Source organism: Eschrichtius robustus, chromosome 16 (genome assembly GCF_028021215.1).
Source record: "Eschrichtius robustus isolate mEscRob2 chromosome 16, mEscRob2.pri, whole genome shotgun sequence".
Taxonomy (NCBI): domain Eukaryota; kingdom Metazoa; phylum Chordata; class Mammalia; order Artiodactyla; family Eschrichtiidae; genus Eschrichtius; species Eschrichtius robustus.
The window spans coordinates 83,729,670-83,748,522 of record NC_090839.1 but is presented as its reverse complement, the minus strand read 5'-3'; the positions used below and the strand labels follow the sequence as shown (position 1 = coordinate 83,748,522).

The 18,853-nt window shown below is 56.8% G+C and overlaps 1 protein-coding gene across 5 annotated transcripts in view; it reads right to left on the bottom strand.

The window, feature by feature from the left end:
• Window positions 1-4,439: 4,439 nt before the first annotated feature.
• MLXIPL (MLX interacting protein like) overlaps window positions 4,440-18,853 on the bottom strand; it is a 54,799-nt gene continuing 40,385 nt past the window's right edge. The window contains exons 2-17 of one of the 5 annotated variants that reach the window (XM_068566194.1): window positions 18,471-18,577; window positions 14,175-14,257; window positions 13,921-14,010; window positions 13,579-13,623; window positions 12,860-13,061; window positions 12,655-12,735; window positions 9,496-9,665; window positions 7,658-8,186; window positions 7,364-7,431; window positions 7,138-7,288; window positions 6,871-6,983; window positions 6,661-6,780; window positions 6,369-6,496; window positions 6,163-6,286; window positions 5,444-5,573; window positions 4,440-5,155 (exon numbers count right to left, since the gene is read on the bottom strand). In XM_068566194.1, the coding sequence (XP_068422295.1) occupies window positions 5,037-5,155; window positions 5,444-5,573; window positions 6,163-6,286; window positions 6,369-6,496; window positions 6,661-6,780; window positions 6,871-6,983; window positions 7,138-7,288; window positions 7,364-7,431; window positions 7,658-8,186; window positions 9,496-9,665; window positions 12,655-12,735; window positions 12,860-13,061; window positions 13,579-13,623; window positions 13,921-14,010; window positions 14,175-14,257; window positions 18,471-18,577 (2,260 nt within the window). In that variant the 3' untranslated portion in view covers window positions 4,440-5,036. Of the gene's footprint in view, window positions 5,156-5,435; window positions 5,574-6,162; window positions 6,287-6,368; window positions 6,497-6,660; window positions 6,781-6,870; window positions 6,984-7,137; window positions 7,432-7,657; window positions 8,187-9,495; window positions 9,666-12,654; window positions 12,736-12,859; window positions 13,062-13,578; window positions 13,624-13,920; window positions 14,011-14,174; window positions 14,258-18,470; window positions 18,578-18,853 lie in introns of those variants that run through there. The other 4 variants (XM_068566195.1, XM_068566193.1, XM_068566196.1 and 1 more) reach the window with 4 other exon arrangements.

Here is an 18,853-nt window from a genome sequence, read left to right as displayed (position 1 = left end):
ATCCAGGAGCTTTGCATTTCATTTAATCTTCTCACATTCCCACCCCACAGATTAGGGGACTGATGCTCTAGGAGATGCTCATTAAGTGATTTTCCAGAGGTGACACAGATAAAGAGTGAACCTGGGAACACATGCAGGTCTGTGACTCCAGTCTATCGATGTGGGGGACAAGCAAGAGTAGGGCTACGGCTCAGTTGAGACTACCAGATTCTTTTACATTGTAAGTTCAGTTGATCTTTATAGTGGTCTTTAAGACAAGTGAGGCCATGAAATAACTTTAACCAAACCAAAAAACAAAACACACAACTAGGCTCAGGTCAAGTAACTTACCCAAGGTCAACAAGGAAGCCAGGGATAGAACCCAGAGTCAAACTGGGGTCTGCTACACTCCAAGATCCTTATCCTTCTCACCTTGCCACTGGGCTGTGGTAAGGGCCTTGCTCTTACCCTCAAGTTCCTACAGCCCAGCTGGAATCCAAGGCTAACACTCAGAAGGACGTTAGTAATGACAGAAGAGGGGAAAACTGGGCAGGTCAGGGAGGGAGATCTGCCGATGGATTTTGAGGGGCAGTGAGATTCAGCTGTACCTTCAGGGGTGGGCATTTAGACAGGGGAGACAGAGGGTAAAAGGGCATTCTAGGAGGGAAAGGAAAGCATGAGCAAAGGTGTGGCTGGAGGGATAGCAGGGCTCAGTCGCAAAGCACCTTGACCATCTGCTAGAAACCTGGCCTCATCAGAGGCAAGCAAGAGCCAGAGGAGCAATGGAAGCACAACTTCAATTTGCAATTGAAGATTCACCTTGCATTGATTGGAGCCTCTCTACCTCTGGCCTCTGTGTTAGGTAAAACGATACATTTCCTCATTGTTTAAGCAGTGGTTCTCAAAGTGTGGGCCCTGGACCAGCATCATTAGAAATGCAAATTCTTAGACTTCATCCCATATCTGCTGAGTCGGACATTCTGGAGGTGGAGGCCTGGCAATCTGTATTTTAACAAGCTTGCTAAGTGATTCTGATGTACGCTAAAGTGTAAGAACCAATGCTTTAAACTAACTGGAGCCCCAGATGTAGGTTATTTGCAGCTCAAAGCCTCCATTACAGTGGTTCTTAACCTTGAATGCATATTGGAATCACCTTTAAAAATGCTTATGTCTAATTCCCACAGACAGGGATTCTGATTTAATTGGCCTAGACTAGACCTGCTCAAGAAGATTTTTAAAAGGCCCAACTTATTCAAATGTACTTTTAAGTTTGAGTTGTAGCTGTAAGGGATACGAGAGGCTAATGTAAGAGTCTACATAAAAGTGATATTCTGGACTTCCCTGGTGGCATGGTGGTTAAGAATCCACCTGCCAATGTAGGGGACACGGGTTCGAGCCCTAGTCTGAGAAGATCCCACATGCCGCAGAGCAACTAAGCCCATGTGCTACAAGTACTGAGCCCGCATGCCGCAACTACTGAAGCCTGCCCACCTAGAGCCTGTGCTCCGCAACAAGAGAAGCCACCAGAATGAGAAGCCAGCACACCGCAACAAGAGTAGCCCCCGTTCACCGCAACTAGAGAAAGCCCGCGCGCAGCAATGAAGACCCAATGCAACCAAAAAAACAAACAAAAAAACAAAAACAAAAAACAAACAGAAAAACAAAACCAAAAAAAGTGATATTCTGTCAGACCAGGGCGGTGGCCATGTGTATGGATGCTTATGAGGTCAACTTGAGACAAGAGGGAAGGGAGCAGGGCACAACCATTAAAAGGATGACATAGCCATTGAGGATACAACAAAAACTGCTTAGAACCAACTAGACCCAAGATGGCGGAAGATTTAACTTCCAGTAGACCTTGAGCCTCACTATATGCTCATTGTAACACGTTAGCATATACTAAATGACACACTCACAGGCACCGTGACAGTTCCAAGGCCAACCATAAAAGGCCAAAAAGTGGGCAGTGGTCCAATTCCTGGAAATCTCTGCCCCTTTCCCAAAATAGTTGGAATAAACCTCCCCCTCGTTAGCCTATAAAGTTACCCAGCCCATAAAACTAACCACCCATATTTCAGGGTGCTCTCATTTTCTGAGACGACCCCATGCCCTGGGGCTGCTCTTGCCTTCTGAGACAGACTACATTCTGCCTATGGAATGTGTACCTCTCTCAATAAACCTGTTTTCACTTTACTATGGCTCGCTCTTGAATTCTTTCCTGTGCGAAGCCAAGGACCCTCACTTGGTGACCCATCCCAGGGACTCACCTGAGACCTGGGACATGACCATTCTCTCCTGCCCCATTTTCCTGCAACAAACTGGCCAGGCCTTGGTAACACACCACAGGGCAGTGGGGTATAGGCAAGAGCCAAAGATGACTGTTTCCTGTTGGCACAAGTGTCTGGATGGTGGTACCCTTCCTGGGCATGGGGAGCATGGAAAGGTGCAGGTTGGAGGGGGAAGAATGTGAGCTATAGTCTTGGAAATGATGAGTTCTATTTTGGCTCCTTCAAGGTTAAGGGAGCTGTGGAACATTCAGAGGGGGAGGTCAGGGTGGCAGTCAGATACGTGGTTGTGTCCCTCTGGGGAGAGGGCAGCACAGATACAGAATAGGGAGACCTCAGCAGAGAGGCTGAAGGGGATGGCAGTGTCCAGGGCTTGCCATAGAGTGAGAAGGGCAGTGGGCCGAGGAAAGGATGGGTTGGGGAAGAGGCTCCCACAGCAGGGACTGCGGAGGCACTGCCAGGGAGGAGGAGAGCCTGGTGAGAATTCTGGATCTGCAGGGAAAGAGTGATTCAAGAAGGAGGTCTGAATGCCCAGGGGCACTGCGAAGTGGTTGTTGGATTTGGCAATAAGGGAGCCAAGTGACCTTGGAGAGAGCAGGGTCTGTGCAGGGGTGAGGCTGGGGTGGAAGCGGGCGAGTGAGGAGGAGCCCAAAGGCAGGGGCCTGGGGGCAGACGGGAGGGGAAGGAGAGAAGGCAGGTGTAGACGACTCTCTTAAGGGAAGGTGGCCTCTAGAGGGGGACACAGGGTCAAGGGGATGTCTTATGGGGACCTTCCCGGCAGGATGAGTGGGTGAAAACAGCAGAACAAAAACTGCCAGGAATTTACCTTTCAGAGAGCCTCTTCAAGCCTTTGTCTGCAGCAGCAAATACCACCTAAAGGCTGGGTACATCTGTCACCTGCACAGTAAAAAGTGGCTAAAAGCAGAAACTCTGAAGTAAGACAGTCTGGGTGGGTACCTCAAAAACTGTGCAAACTTGGGCTAGTTAACCTCTCTATGTCTCAATTTTTCATCTGTAAAGTGGGGACAATAGTAATCGTTACGATAACTCTTCCATTGAGTTATATGCCAGGCACTGTAGTAAGTGCTTTATGTATATTTACTCTTCAATCCTCACCGCAGGCCTATAAAGGTAGGTGCGGAGAGGATTAAGTGGGTGAATATACATAAAGTGCCTAGAATCGTGCTTGGCACGTGGTAAACACTAGATGACGGTGCAGTTACTCATGTTATCGTTATTATTGTTCTACATGACTGAGGGAAAGTCAAAGACCCCAGAAGACCGGCTCCTGTTTCTAGCCTGCAAATGTCTCCACAAACGTCTCCAGAGGTTTCCAAGCACGTGAGAGGGCTCAGACTCGCCAGGCCTGAATGTAAGCTCCACGACGAGAGGGGTGCAGCAGTGAACAGATTTCCCAGGGCCAAGACCATAGCTTGGTCCGTGGTAGGCCCTCAGGAAATATTTGTTAAATGAATCAATGAAAGGGAATTCTCCAGCGGTCCAGTGGTTAGGACTTGGCAGTTTCACTGCAGGGGGCACGGGTTCAATTCCTGGTCGGGGAACTAAGATCCCACAAGCCAAGTGGTGCAGCCAAAAAAGAAAATAAAAAAAAAAGTATCAATAAAAGGATCGACGAAGTATTGGGGCCATTTACCCCAACTTCCCATCTGCAGTATCAGTTCCTTCTAAGACATCCCGACCTGGTGGTCACCCACCCTCTGCTTGCACATCTCACACGGTGAGGCCGTCACTGCCCCCTAAGGCAATGTTCTCCTCCTGGATGGTTCGGATGGAAGGCCCTGTCACTTCCACTCTGGGGTCCCGGCTCTGCCCTCCTCCAACGTGGAAGGTGGTGAGCCTCTCTGAACCTACCCCCCTGGCCATAGAGGATTTCCAGGCTGAGCGTCTGTCATCTCTCCCTTGACTCCCTGTGGCCTATTCACAACTCAGCCCCCAGTGGGATCCTGTTAAGAAGCTCTGTCTGAAGAAAAAAAAAAAAAAAAAAAAAGAAGCTCTGTCTGATCTTCTTTCACCTCCACTCAAAACCCTCCAGGAGCTTCCAGCTCAGAGGACAAGCTAAGGTCCCTTCATGGCCAGTGAGGCCCTCTATAAGGCCACCTCCCACTGCAAACCGCTCTCTTTCCATCCCAGAGCGAGAAACTCTCACAGTCCCTGACAGTTTCTGTTTTTATTGGTCAAGAATTCTTTACAAAATCCACACACACTCATCCACACACATACCAGGTGCCTCCCCTGGCTTGGCCACCCCCTGCCCTGCTCTCTCCTGGGATCAGACCTTCCTGGCCTCACGCAGGGATGCCATCCTGCAGCCCCTCCAGGCTACCAGTGGAGGAGCAGAGAGAAGGAACCTCCTTTTCTCCTTCCCGGCTTAGAAACAGAGGCCTGTGCCTGACCTGTGGGGGGAGCAGGTGGGAGTGACAAGGAAGCATCGTCCCCTTCCCTCTTTCAAACTCCCTGAGTTGCCAGCTTAGGCCCCCAAGCGCCACAGCTGCTAAGGCCTTGGGATCCTCTTCTACTTGAAGCTTCCCCGTCCCCATTTTGCAGACTGGAAAATGGAGGTCCAAAGAGGGAGGATGAGCTCCCCAGGTCACAGCGTTGTCGCTACAGTAGAGCAGGGACTGGAACTCAGTTCTTCCTGGCTCCCAGGAGGTCAGAAGAAACCCTGCTTGACAGCCGGACCCGGAGCAGGAGGGGCGTGCCCAGGGAGAGCAGCCCCAGGGCAGCTGAGTGAGCAGCATGGTCCGGCCAGCACTATAAAGATTTGCCAAGGGTGCCCTCTGTGACTGCCCGTGTGGCTTGCTCGGGTATACAGTCTGGGTCCGTCAGGATACTGGTAGATGTACTCAGCTGGCGTAGGGAGTTCAGAACAGCTGGGAAAAGAGAGAGAGAGAGAGCGAGAGACACTTACTGGGGTCAGGGCCCTACCCTTGGATGCTGAAGACAAAGGGATCGGGGGAGGTACTAGTTAGCAAGACTGTCAGTCAGCCCCTCCTAGGATCTCTGTGTGCAGGTGTCCTGGTGGCCCATCTGGGGGCATGGTGGGGATGGACAAAACCCTAGGCTACAGTGAAGACAGGCTGGACCTGGGGTCTGAGTAGGGTGGAACCCCCTGCCCTGAGGCTTGGACACTCTGCTGAGCAGGCAGGTGGCTCACGTACTTGGTCGGAGAGCAGGCAGGGAGCAGTACTGGTCCAGCCAGGCCAGTGAGGTCTGGCGGAGGCTCTGCAGGCTTGCCGTAGACACCATCCCATTGAAGGACTCGAACAGAGGCCGGATGAGGATGCTGAACTGGACCCGGGTCAAGGAGCAGTTCTGTCATCCAGCTGGTACCCCCACCCATTTCACATGTAGCCCTGACAGTTGGCCACTGTCCAGCCTTGAACCCTGAGGACTCCTACTGTAGCCGCCCTCCCATACACTAAGGCCCTCCCAGCTCTCTGGCTCTCAGGCCCTTTCCCCAGCTCCTCCAGGACCTTCCTTCTGGGCTGGACTATCCCCCATCCCTGGGCTTCCTGCCCTGGCTCAGTCAAGGGCTTGACCAGGTAAGGGAGTGAGAGATTCTATGTCTTCCCACGGGCCAACCCCGGTCATGTTACTCCAAGTACAGGTTCTCCCAAACTGCCCCTGGGACTTTCTGAGGGCAGGGCTGTGGTCCCCTCACCCAGGGGGCTCCCCCTCAGTTTCCCTCTGCTCCCAGCCCACCACTGGGTAATGCTGCTGGCCAAGATGCCAGGGGCCTTGAAGGAGGGGGTAGAATCGGAGCCCTTTCCTCTGGGAGCAGCTCTGAGACCCTGCCTGGCCCGGGGAGCGGAGCCTGCATCGGGCCCAGCCTGGTCCGGCTGCAGCGCTCACTCCGCCACTGGCCATGTGAGGATACTACCCAGAACTTCCAGTTATGCAGCGTGCGGGTCCGGACATAGTCATCGAACATGTCTCGCATTTGGTCGAACCGCTGGTGTGTGATGGGCACTCCCGTAGCAGGCAGCTGCTGCTGGCACAGGCTGGGGGCACGGGGCAGGTCAGGGCGGGGAGTCAGGCCGCAGGCCCCCTGGCCCAGCGCCTGCAGGTCCCCCCCCCACCCACTTGATGGCGGCATTGAGCTCCTCGATCTGGTCCCGGAGCTGCTGGGCTTCCTCCTGCTTGGCGGCTCGCTCCTGCTGCAGCATGGCGATGTACTCGGCCGTCTTCTGCAGCGTGGTGGCTTTGCTCATCTACGGCAGCACCGTAGGGCTGGGCTCAGGGACTGGGGGTCCCCCACCCTGGGCCCCACTGAGGCACTGGGATGGGAGGAGGCAACCGGGTGTGTGGAGGGCCCTGGGGTGTTCCACAGTGGGGCCCTGCGGCTCGGGGGTGCCAGCCTGGGCTGGAGGCTCACCTTGAGGTTGGGCTGGGTGCTGAGCGTGCTCACCAACCCGTGCAGAGTGTCAAACCCCAGCTTGATGTTGAAGCGCCGCTTCTGCTCCGCAGAGATGTGTGTGATGCGCCGGGTTTCGGTCTGAGGGGGCAGAAAGTGGGGTGAGCCTAGGAGGGGGCGTGGGAGGGCCTGGGGGGAGCAAACAGACCTTAGGGTGAGAAATGGTGCCACCTTGTTGTCCGGATGGCCCCGGCTTAGGATGCGTTGAGGGGAAGAGATGCACACACTCAGAGTCCCCGGGCCCGGCAGGGAGTTGAGCTCCCCGGACAGCCGCCGCTCACCACCTGTGTCAGAGACACAGACCCACAGACAGACCAACACAGGGGAGAGGGTCCCATTGCCCTGTCCCTCTCATCCTGGACCCAGATGTAGTCCCCCCTTCTTCCTTCCCCTCCCTCCCTCCCGCAGAGTTCCCCAATCCCTGCAACCCCTTTTTACCGCTGGGTGCTGGGGGCGAGAGCCGCTCCGCTTTGGGGACAATCAGGGGCCTGGGAGGGGCCAATGTGGCTGGACCCGGAGGTGGTCGGGGCGGTGTAGGGGCCGGGGTCGGGGGAAAGAAGGTGCAGGGGAACTCGGGGACTATCTCCTGCTGGGGTGGAGAAGGGCAGAGAGTCGGGGTGAAGCCCCGGGGTTCACCACCACCTCCCAGTGCCCGCCATCTTACCGGGGACCCTGGGGACCGGAGGAGGGCGCTGGACACAAGCGCTGGTTCCAGGGCTTGCTCAGGCTTGGCTGTGCACAGACAGAACTGTGAGGGCTGCTGGGGCCCCCATCCCATCATCTCCCAAGACCCCGTCCCTCCGCTCCTCCCAGCCCACACCGCTTTTGGGATCAGGGCCCAGGTCCCTCATTCCTTGCCACCCTGCCCTCCGGCTGAGCCTGCCCCTTAGCCTTCACCCTCTAATCCCACAGGCTCCCCGCTCCCGCATCTGGTCTCCATGTCCCCTTCCCAGCTCACCTGCTGTGAGCAGCTGTGCGAGGCAGGGATTGTTGCCCCCGGCAGTGGCAGGGGCCAAGGTGGGGGGGCTGGGCCTCCGCCCCCTGGGGGACTGGGTAGGGGGCTTGCCTCTGGGCCGCGTGCCTTGGGGCACGGTGAAGTGAGGCCCGAACGGGGGCTCCGAATACCCCGAGGGTAGAAGGTCTATGGGGAAGGGGGCGGGGGCAGGGCCTGGACCCAGCGGGGGGGTGGGTGCGAAGGCCGTGGGAGCAGACGGTGGGGACACTCCCGGGGCAGGAGGGACAGGAGGGAAAGAGAATCTGGGAGAGAAGAGAGGCTCTTCCTGCAGCATAGCAGGCAGCGGAGCCATGGGAGGGAAAGGGGGTGGGGCACAGGGCTCCAGGCCGAGCCCCTTGGCAGGGCTGGGGTATTGGAGGAGGGGTGGGCGTGCGGGAGTGGGTGGGAGCTTGGGCTTGGGGTCTTCAGGAAGGAGGAAATCAGAGCTCAGGAAGGCACTGGAGTCCAGAGGGCCAGGGCAGCTGCTCCGAGCCTGGTTGGGGGACAGAGAGCAGGGGAGAGAGCTAGCCTTTTTGAGGCCTCCCAGGCAGCCTCTTGCCCTGGCTGAGCTCTGGACTGGGCACTGGGAGAGTTGGGAGAAATGGTCCCTGGCCTCAGACACACACCCCAGGAAAATTATAATCTAATGAGGGGAAAGAGGGGAACCCATTTATGCACAAATTAGGCATGAGAAAGAGCGTCAATCTTCCTGCCTGCCCATTCATTCACCAAATAACCTACCAACCCATCCATCCATCCATCCATCCATCCATATCCATCCATCCATCCTCCATCCATTCACCTACCTATGTATTCTCTCATCTATGAGCTAGCTCATCTACCTATATTTCTACCAGCCTACCAGGTATTAACCCATTCACCAATCCATCCAACCACCTATACTTCCTTCACTCACCCACCAACCCATCCATAGTCCGTCCATCTATCCACCATCTGTATATTCACCAGCCACACATCCATCCACCAGCCCATTTACTGATCCACCAAACTACTTACTCATTTACAAATTCATCCACCAGCCCATCCATCCAACCAACCACTCACCTACCTATATATATACCAACCATGTAAGCATCTACCCTCATCTACAACCCAGCGATCTATTCTCCAACACACCCATCCATCCACACACTCATCCGTTCACTCACTTGCTCAATCATCGGGCAACCATTTACCCAGTGCTGTTAATGTGCTTGAACTGTGCTAAGTATGAGAAGATGCAGTGGTGAGTAAAGCATAGCCCTTCCAGCAAGGAGCTCACAGTCTAGTCAAGGAGAGAGACCTCTTAAACAATGAACTACGCTAGTGCCTGAGAAGTCTGATAACGGAGGGAAAAGGTAACTAACTATCCTAGCATCATGGGGACAACATCTGAAGTGGGCCTGGGAGTTCCTGAACCAAAATGATAGAGTCACTGCTTCCTAAATGCACATGCTCAGCTTCGGCCTCCATGCTTCCGTTCCTGCTTCTCCTCCCCTCTACTGGTCTCTTCTTCTGCCCAAACCCAAGTCATTCACTAAGGCCCAGAACTCCCGCCTCTTCCAGGAAGTCTTCCACAAGCAGCCCAGCTCCACGCTCCTCTGTCCTCAGGCTCCCCCCTCAACCATCTTGTCAGTTCTGCTTCACGAGGGTCTTTCCTCCCCAGCTGAACGGTGCCCTCCTGGAGGGCACAGATGGGGTCTTTCTCCCCCTCCAGTCTCTCTCGATGGACTGAGCATACTCAGGAAGTACCCTGAATACCTCCGGGGTGTGGGCAGGTGAGCTGGGCAGGGTGAGCTCACCTGCAGGCGGTTATGTCCCGAGAGGTGGGTCATGCCCGAGCAGGCAGAGGGCACCTCCGAGCCCAGGATCCCACTGCTGAGGACAGGGTCAGCCATGGGGCCGAAGCTGGGGGGCTCCAGGAAGCTTGAAGTTGTAGGCGTCTGTGGGGGGCGGTAGTTGGTGAAGAAATCTGTAATTCAGACACACAGGTGGCAGCTGTCAGGGCTAAGGCCGCGGCTGGAAGCAGCGGGCTGGCCCTGTCCCCAGGCTGGGCTGGCAGTGGGGTGGGGGCCAGCGAGGGAGGGGGGGCCTTCCACAGAAGATTGTGAAACTGGGAGAGTTTCTGTCTCACTTAGGGGAAGCCACAGCAGAGGCTCTGGTGGGACGGGCCTGAGTGGGAGACAGCAGGGGGATGTGTGGGGATGTCAGTGGGACACCCCAGGAAGCAGCCCTCCCACCGAGCCCCAAAACTGGCTCCTGAGGCCCCCCTTCCCCACCCCCGGCCTGGGAATCCCAGGCCTTGTCTGCTCCTGTTACCAGCTCTGGTGGGGACATGGCGGGGTGGGGTGGTACTAGAGACTACCAGAGAGGGAAAGGGTGGGGTCCAAGGGGAGGAGGTCTAGGATGGGGAAGGGCATCGTGGTGTCAGGAGTTCACGGAGTGAGTTAGGGGTGAGAGGGGTCAGAAGGTCAGTGGGTCTGGGACAATTTGGGTTTGTTGGGAGGTCAATGGATAGGGCTACAAGGACAGAGCTCAGGAGTGTGGGTGAAGGGGCTAAGGGGGGTCTCAGAGCAGGGGTCAGAGGGTGGGCTGAGAGCGGGGGCAGGAGTGAGGGGGTGCTGGAAGGCCTGGAAGAGCTGGCGGGGAGTGGGGCAGCCAGATTGTTTGAGGTGCGGGTTGTGTAAGCCCCAGGCTATTCTGGTTTTGGGAAGCAGCTGCCTGCGGCCTAACCACATCCCGGGCCTGGGCGCCGCCCGCCCGCCCGCTCCCTTCCGGGCACCTTTCTCTGACCCTGAGCAGCCTCCTGTCTGCACCAGCTCCCAAGGCCTCCTGGTCTGGTCAGACGCGACCCCACTGGCCTTGGATGGACCCCAGCCCCCTGGCCAAGACAGGTGGTCAGGCCTTTCCCCCCGGGAGCCCCCTTGAAGGAAACTCAGGAGTGGGATAAGCCTGCATCAAACCTCGAGCCTGACTGGGTCTTATTTGTGCATCTCATGTGACTGGGGGCCCGTGTGTTGCTGGGTGGCCGGCTCTGCATGTGTCAGTCTCACTAGCACCAGTCTGTCTGCCTCCCTGTGTGTCGGTCCCGCTGTCTGGAGCTCTGTCTGAGTCCGTGTGCACCTGCCCTGGTGTGAGGTGCTCAGTGTGTACATGTCTGCCCTGTGCCCACCTCTGTGTGTGTCTGTGTGTCTTTCTCGGCCACAAGGTCAGAAGGGATCTTCTTGCTGTCCTCCTGCCTCCCTTCAACAGAAGGACTGGGTGGTAGAGGGTGAGCGGCTGCCCATCCTCCACCCCCGGCCCCCAGGGACCATGGGCTTCATCAGGTAGCCCCAGGATGCTCAGGGCCGCAGAGCAGCAAGCCCAGCCCAGCCTGAGTCACCACGTCCCCTTACCACGGCGTGTCCCCACCTCACGTTGGCAGAAGACACTTCCTAGTCCCAGCCACCCGCGGAGCCCTCCCAACCTATCCCCCCCACTGACCTGCCATCCCCTGGCTGAGCCCCTCTCCCACCCCATGCTTCCCTGAGTGGCCCTCACCCAGCCTCTCCCTGCTCCCTGAGCCCCCTCCACCAAGCCCCCTCCCTCCGGAGAGCTATGGCCCCCCCACTAGGTTTCCTCTCAAGTGAGGAGCTCTTGGGGACCAAGCGGCAGCCCTGACAGCCCTGGTGCTCCCTGCCCTCCCAGTTCACGGGGCGCTTAAGGGGGCCACACTAGCCCCCTCCCCTGTGTGACCCGCACCCCCTACCGTAGGTTGCCCTCTCTGGCCCCCACTCTGGCAGCCACCCTGTGCTGAAAGAAGTCGCTTCCCAGCCCCGGTCGGTCAGGTTTTGCCCAGAGCCCGGGTTTTGGGGGGAGCGGCTGGGCTCCTACCTGCGGCAGGGGTCTGTGTGCCCAGACGGGGCTGCTGCCCTCCCAGGCTGGTCTGCTCCCAGGGCACTGCCATCAACGCTGCTGTCCCCGCAGCCCCCAGCCCCCACCCAGGCAGGGATGGGGGTGGTTCCTCATTCCCTCGTCCCCGCCCCATAGGCCTCCACCTCTTAACTGACAGGCCCAGGACCCTGCCAGTCAGGAAGGAGTGGAGGGGTCACCCAATCCAAGCCTTTATCCCAGGAACCCCCTTTCTGCGCCCGAGGCCTCGGCTGAGACAGGCTGAGCCTCCATGTCTGACCCCCAGCACGACTCCGGAGTCCCCTAAGTGTGTGCCTATCAGGAGCAGTCTCCAAGGTCTACAGCTAAGTGAAGAAACCAATGTGGGAAACAGGCTGCTACAGAGACAAAAAAGAGACATTTGTCTGCATGTGCTATATAGACATGATATCTCTGGCGGGACACGAGAAACCAGCGACTGGTGGCCCTGGGGTTCAGGAGAGGGAGCCAGGGCAAAGGATTACTTTAAAGAATGCTTTATAAGATATGATTCCTGGGATTTTCTTAAAAATAACATAGGAGGGGAGAACTGGGAGAGGTCTAGGTGAAATAAGAATGGCCAGGAGTTGATAAATGTTGACACTGGTGAGGATTCCATGAGGGTCAGTGAACTACTCTCTCTCCCTACCTGTGTGCATGCTTGAAATGTTCTTTAATAAATAGTTTTTTTTAATGAATTATATAAATACTAATAAATAGACCCAAACAAAGGAGAGCCATCAAAGTCCCTCTCTCCCCTGAGAGAGTCCCAGCATCTACTGCTCTCCTGGGAACTCCCCAGAGCCTGCAGCTTCAATGCTCCTGGTCCCCTATCCCCTGCTAGGTACCCTGTCTGGCTTGCTCTCACCTGAGGCCACACCACCTGCATCCCTAGGCCAGACAAAGGGAGACCAGGAAGATCCCTCAGAAATCACCCAGATCATCCGCCCTCCCAGAGGGGCCTGGGACTGGCCTGAGGTCTCAAGCGTACTGGGGCTTTCCTCCCACTGACCCTGACCATCCACTCACCCAGGGGGAGGGGCCTGCCCCACCTGAGATCTCCATGAAGTCATCCAGGCTGGGCTGCAGAGGCGTCAGGTCCGGCTGGATCATGTCAGCGTTGCCGACATAGGCTGGAGGGGGCAGTGGTGGTGTGAGCAGCATCGGGCAGGGCGGAGTCGGGGCACCCATGCCTGGCCATCCTCCCTTGGCTGCCTGGATCCCCTCAGGCCTCCCTTTCCTGGCGCAGCCCCTCACCGTCCTCGGGGGGCAGCTGCAGGGGTGTAGGGCCGGGCTGAGTCATGGTGAAGAGTGTGTCGGAGATGTCGGACAGAAAGCAATCGAGATCCAGAAGCTGCCGCCCGCCGGTCTCCTCCTCTGGGCCCGCCAGCAGGACGGGCACCACGCTGGTGAAAAGCTGCTCGCACCATCGCTCCGGTGGCTGCCACCCCCCTTCCACCTGAGGAGACAGAGCTGTCAGCAGCCCCGGGCGGGCTCCACTGCCCGACTCCTTCCCAGTCTGGAGGCACAGGGGGTCTCGCACTGCCCCCTGCCTGGGGGATGAAGTGGTCAGCCATCCAGAGGGCCTCTCTGCAGAGGGCCTTTCAGTTTGCTGCCTGAAAGGCTAGGGTTACCCCACTGGCCTCCAACAACTCCTCCCAGGAGAGAGGCTGGGATGGCCTGCTGAAGAGATGAGGGTCCCTTCCTGCCCCTACACTTTTCCCTACCTGGGTCCCCAGTTCTTAGAGCCCTCTGTTCCCCCATGCTTCCCCACCACTTGCTTAGTGAACCAGAAGGCTTGGGGTCTTCCCACCACTGCGCTCCAGTGCTTCCCTTCCCAAGAGGAGAAAAGCTCAATTAATCAACCAGAGGACAGCGGCCACACCCACTCCACTCACGTCCCACCCTCACCCCACCGCCACTGCCTCGCCCACCCAGAGGGAAGCGTCCATTCTCTGGGTCCAGGGAGCACCCACCTGCTTTGGGGCCAGGAGATCCCCTTCCCTGCTGGACTTACGGAGCTGCAGGAACACACAAAGGTGGACACTGGATCCCTTTCTGCTCCTCCATCGCTCCCCGCCAAGGCCTCCCGTACTCACTAGCTCCCCCAGATCAACCGGATCCCTCACTTCCTCTCGGAAGCTCTTTGGCCCTGGGAGGTAAGGAGGTTGCGAGGAGGCCCTGTGGCCACTGGGTGGCGCTGTCGGCCTGGGTCTTAATGGAGGACAGGGTCGGGGTTGGGTTGGGGGGAAGCCCTCCGGGGCTCTTGCAAGAGAGGCCGTGGCCAGAAGTCGCAGGGGAAAGGGCCCCCCACTGACCCGCTTCTTGTAGTAGATGCGCCACTTATGGTACTCGCGCATCACCACCTCGATGCGCCGCTTCCAATAATTCCCCTCCAAGACGACGGCCTGAGGAGGGCCGGATAGGGGACTCAGTGCGAGGGGTGGCACTGACCCCACCCCTCACCCAGTCTCCCTCTGGGCCAGCCCCTCCCGCTCAGCATGAGGAGTGATGGGCAGGAGGGGCCTGGCTTGGTGAGGCGGCAGGTGGTTGGTCCCGTGGTCTCAGCTACCTCCGGTTTCCGGTGCTCATCAGCCTCAGGCCCCTGCAGGGGGGTCACGAAGCCACACACGGGGCTTTTCCTCCGCTCCACATCTGAGAGAAGGGCGCCAGGTCAGGGGTGTCCAGCTCCCTCATCTCCCACTCCAAGGGGACTGGGACTCAAGTGCCACACTATGAAATCCTGCCTGGCCTTCCATGCTCTGATTAAGTGCCACCTCCTCCAGGAAGCCTTGCTGCCTGCTCTAGCTCTCCCAGATATCCTTCTTCTATGCGACCCTGTAAAACAAACCTCCCACACCCCATCTGCCCCCTTGGGAGCCTAGTAGGTGTGCAGGCAATGCTTGCTGAATGGGATTGTTGGGCCACACAAAGTTAATTGCCCCAAGAAGGTCCTGGTCAGGCTGGCGGGCTAGAGGTCCAGAGCCCTGGTCCCCTGCTTCAGGATGACCAATTCCATCTCAGAGAACCACCGCTGGCCCACTTCAGGCCACCTGCCTGAGCCCTTTCTCTGCTTCCTCCACTCCCATCCCTGTCTTCAACCCTGATCTCTCTCCAGGCTCCTTTTTGGCCTATAAACAAATTCCAGGCTCTCATTTACCTCTCAAACCTTCCCCTTCCTTTGCTTCCCAACAAGCTAAATTTCTTCCCATCACCCCTTTGCTTTCCTCCCAGACTCTGGCAGACCTGTCACTCACCACATCCACCTCTGCCCTCCCAGCTGCATTGTCACCTCTGGTACCTCAGCATCTGCCCGCACACCCACCCCGCTGGCCCAGCTCCTGAGCTCAAGGCTCTGGCCCTCCCCAGTCCCGTCCTCCGAGACCTTGGCTGCAGGGCACCCTCCTCCTCCCTAAGCCCCGGGAACCTCCCCTCTGTTCTCCTACCTCCCTGACCACTTTTCACTGGCCCTTCTGCCAGGCCCACTCCCCCTAACCTCTCTCATCCTGCTCCTTTCCAGTTTCAGACCCATCTTCCAGCTGCCTGGGGAACCTCTACTAGGATGTCTCAAAACATCACTCTCAGATGTTTGGAAACTTCCCTCCCAAGCCCAAGCCTCCTCTGGACTGCCAACAATGCCTCCCAGTCTCCCAGCTCCCCACCGTCTCCCAGTGTCCCCATCTAATCCATGGACTAACCCTCTCAATCCCAAGGGTGTGTGGCATTTCTTCCACCGTCCCCTCCCCTCCATATTCTCACTGTTCCCCCCGGTCTGGTGTCATTTCTCGCCTAGACCTCCCTGACTCCAGCCTCACGCCCTCCAGCCCATCTTCTTGCTGCGGCCAAGTCATTCTTCCTAAAGGGCAGTACAGGCCTAAACCCCTCCATGGCTCCCTGAACCTCCAGGATAACGCCCACACCCCTTAGCTTGGCTTCCAAGCCCTCCGGGACTGGCCCCACTGCTTCTCCTGCCTTTCCATCGCCTTCATATGCCCCACCTTGAAGCCAGACCCTAACCCCCCACCCCCTGCTCAACAGCCCTCTGGTTTTATTCTACGTGGAATCCCCTTCCCTTCCCTCTGCTTCATCACATCTGCCCTCCCATCAGGATAGCCTAGGGTTGCCCCTGTTCTAGGAAGCTTTCCCTTTTCTGAAACCCCATGGTCCCATGTGCCTCACTTTCCACTCTGCCTTGGCCATTTCTCTACATGCTGTCCTCTCCATTGGGAGTGAAGGCAGAAGCTGTGCCCTTTAGCCCCAAATCCTTACATCTGGCACAGAGCTTGGCACACAGCAGTCCTTCAAGACCCTGGGGCTCCCCACGCAGTGACTTTTCCTGGCAGTCCTGACAAAGAGGAATTTAGGGGTGTCTGTGGGGCCCATCCTGCCTCAGCCCACAGCAAAGTTCCTCTGGGACAATTGACACAGAGGAGGGGGGACCACCTGAACATGAAATTTATTGGGACCTTCAGCATCACTTACAAAGTTCTGTCCTAAAGGACGTTCTCCAAGACTATTCCTATGGGATTGGGGGTAGGGGTTATCCTGGTTGTGAACATAGCTTGGACAGAAAACAAAGGGATGGGCCCTTGGCTGCGTGGACTCCTGGGGGTTAGAGCAAGGAGGATCTCGGAGTATCTGTTCCTGGCTTCCTAGTTGAGGATATGAGCACCAGGAAAGACTGGGCTTACCCAGGGCCCCCAGAGAGTCAGCGCTGAGCAGGCCTGGTCAGGCTCTGCCCTCCCCCACTTGGCAACCCTGTGCTCTGGACAGAAGGGCAGGGATCACGTGGCTTCCTAGGGCTGGGACATGCTTTATTTAACAATGATAAGTTCATCCATTCATGCAGCCTCCTAGGCCCTTGCACCTATGCTGGGACAGATGCTGGGACAGGGGATCCATGAATGAATCGGGGATGAATCGCCCAGCTTAGTGGGAGAGACAAGGAAAGCACACACATCACATGAGCTAAAGCAAGGTGGAGAGTCAGCTCATGAGAGGTGCTCTGGGATAGCAGAGGAAATCAAGATGACTTGGGGGTGTGGAAAAGGAAGGGCTCTTGGAGGCCAGGAGCCTGCCGAAAGGGTGGGGGTGTGAGGGGGAGGAGCCAGGCAGCCCTCCAGCAATCCCACTCCTCCCCCTTTCCTGAAGCCCCCCTTCAAACCTTCCGTGTTCAGGGAGGAGGAGTCCTGACATTTGTTAGAGGCCTGCTGTTGCTATTATCACAATAATAGTAATAAATCCCAGCAGCTCACCTTCAGGGAGCCCTTGTGTGTTTCAGGCCCTGTGCTGAGATACGGACCATCTACCTCGCTGAAAACTCACAGCAAACCTCAGCAATAGGATCTATTATGGTTCCCACTTTACAGATGAGCAAGCACCAACTGGGGGAGGCTAGGGACTTTCCCAAGGTCACACAGCTAGGGTGTGCTAGAACTTGACTCAACCCCCCTCTGACTTAGAACTTGGGGTCCTTCCATCAACTTGTGCCACAAGCTGGGTGAGGACCCCTGGGTGGCATCAGAAATTTCTTCTGCAGAGAGAAGGGTCTGCACCCCATCCAGCTTTGAGGGGAAAGGGTAGAGGGTGAAAACTCGGGGTGGGAGAGTTAGAGACACCTTCTCCCCCCGGCCTATCAGCTTCCTGGTTTAGGCAGGGCCCGTCCTTAACATTCTCAGGCGAGGGCTGGAAGCCAGCCAGCTGGGAGCAGTGGAAGAAGCGCTGGGCTGAGTTGGAGAGCCCTGAACTCACAGCCAGTCATAGCTCTGCTCCTTTTATGCTCAGTGATCCTGAGTAAGTCACTCGCCTTCTGGGTCTCACTTGCTCGTCCATAAAATGGGGATAATAAAACCTATCTCCCAGGGTTGCTAGGAAGCCTTAAATAAGATGATTTAGGAAAGTGCCGGGCACATAGATGAATAGAAACCAAAAACAAACAAAACAAAAGAAACCACTTCTTTTCTCTGCTTGAATGGAATCCAGTGGGGCCACTACAGAGAATACCACGTGTGGTCCCTCCTACGCTGTGTGTTCCCAACTCAGTGCAGCCTTTGATCCTACAGGAGGACCTTACTGAGCTGGACAAGGTCCAGCACAGGACAAGGTACAGCACAGGTCTCTCAGCCTCTGCTACCCTGCCATGGGGCATAGGTGGGTTTTGTATCCCCAAATGAATGACTGTGACCTCCTCAAGGGTACATCAGATTCAACCATCATTTATTAAGCACCAACTTTGTGCCAGCCCTGTTCATACCCATTATCCCCATGCCAGCCATCAAAGTTAGGACTCTTGGCCTCATTTTATAGATGAAAAAATGGGTTCAGAGAGGTTAGACAACTTGCCCGCAGTCACACAGCCAGCAAGGGGCAGAGACAGGGTGGGAAACCAGCTCTGGGTGACTCCAAGACCAGAGTCCCTTCCACATGGCCTCTCTGGGCCCCCTCCCCCCCAATCTCCATGGTGGGGAACCTAAGGACGTCAATGGAAGGCTGGTGGAGACCCACCAGGATCTGAGTTTCCCCTTTGCAAAGTGGTGCGATTGGTCCGGATAGTATTGAACGCCTCTTTCTACCCTGGCACTTGAGGCACCTGACTACACTAATGGGATGCAGAATGGGCCTTGAACTGTTCCCCAAATCTCAGCTCACTTTAGGACTTCCGAAGGGTGACCCCTGCTGTGTCCAACTTCACAGTGGAGAGCGCCCTTTGGGACACATCCCCCAAGACCCTCTGGGTTTAGAAGCTGTTGAGGGGTCCTGATGCTGGGGACCTGGCCTCCCCCAAAGCTCTCTGTGGCTGCTGGCCCTGAGGGTTTCCGGGGCAGCCCCTTCGTCAGCCCTCCTGCTGGGGCCTGTGGTGCCCACTCACACTGGATATACCAGGCCCTCCAGATGGCGTTGTTGAGGCGGATCTTGTCCCGGCACAGCAGCTTGAGGCCTTTGAAATTCTTCCACTTGGGAGAAACCAGCTTGCCACTGTCAGAGGGAGAGGGCTGGGTCAGGGGGGGCGTGGAGAAAGGGGATGGTTGGAGGGGGCTGGCTCCACTTTCTTCCCGTGCACGAGGCACTCATCTATGGTGGGCAACTTGAGGGACACCCCTCCCAAATCCTGCCCCTCACTCTAATCTGCCTGAAATGCCTACCCTGAGAGGCAGACCTTCAAAATACTCTCCCAGGTCCCCACTTGGGGCCTCTGTGTTCTTTGGTGAGACCTGCTGAAATCTGTTTATCAGCTCAGGTGTCAGAAAGACA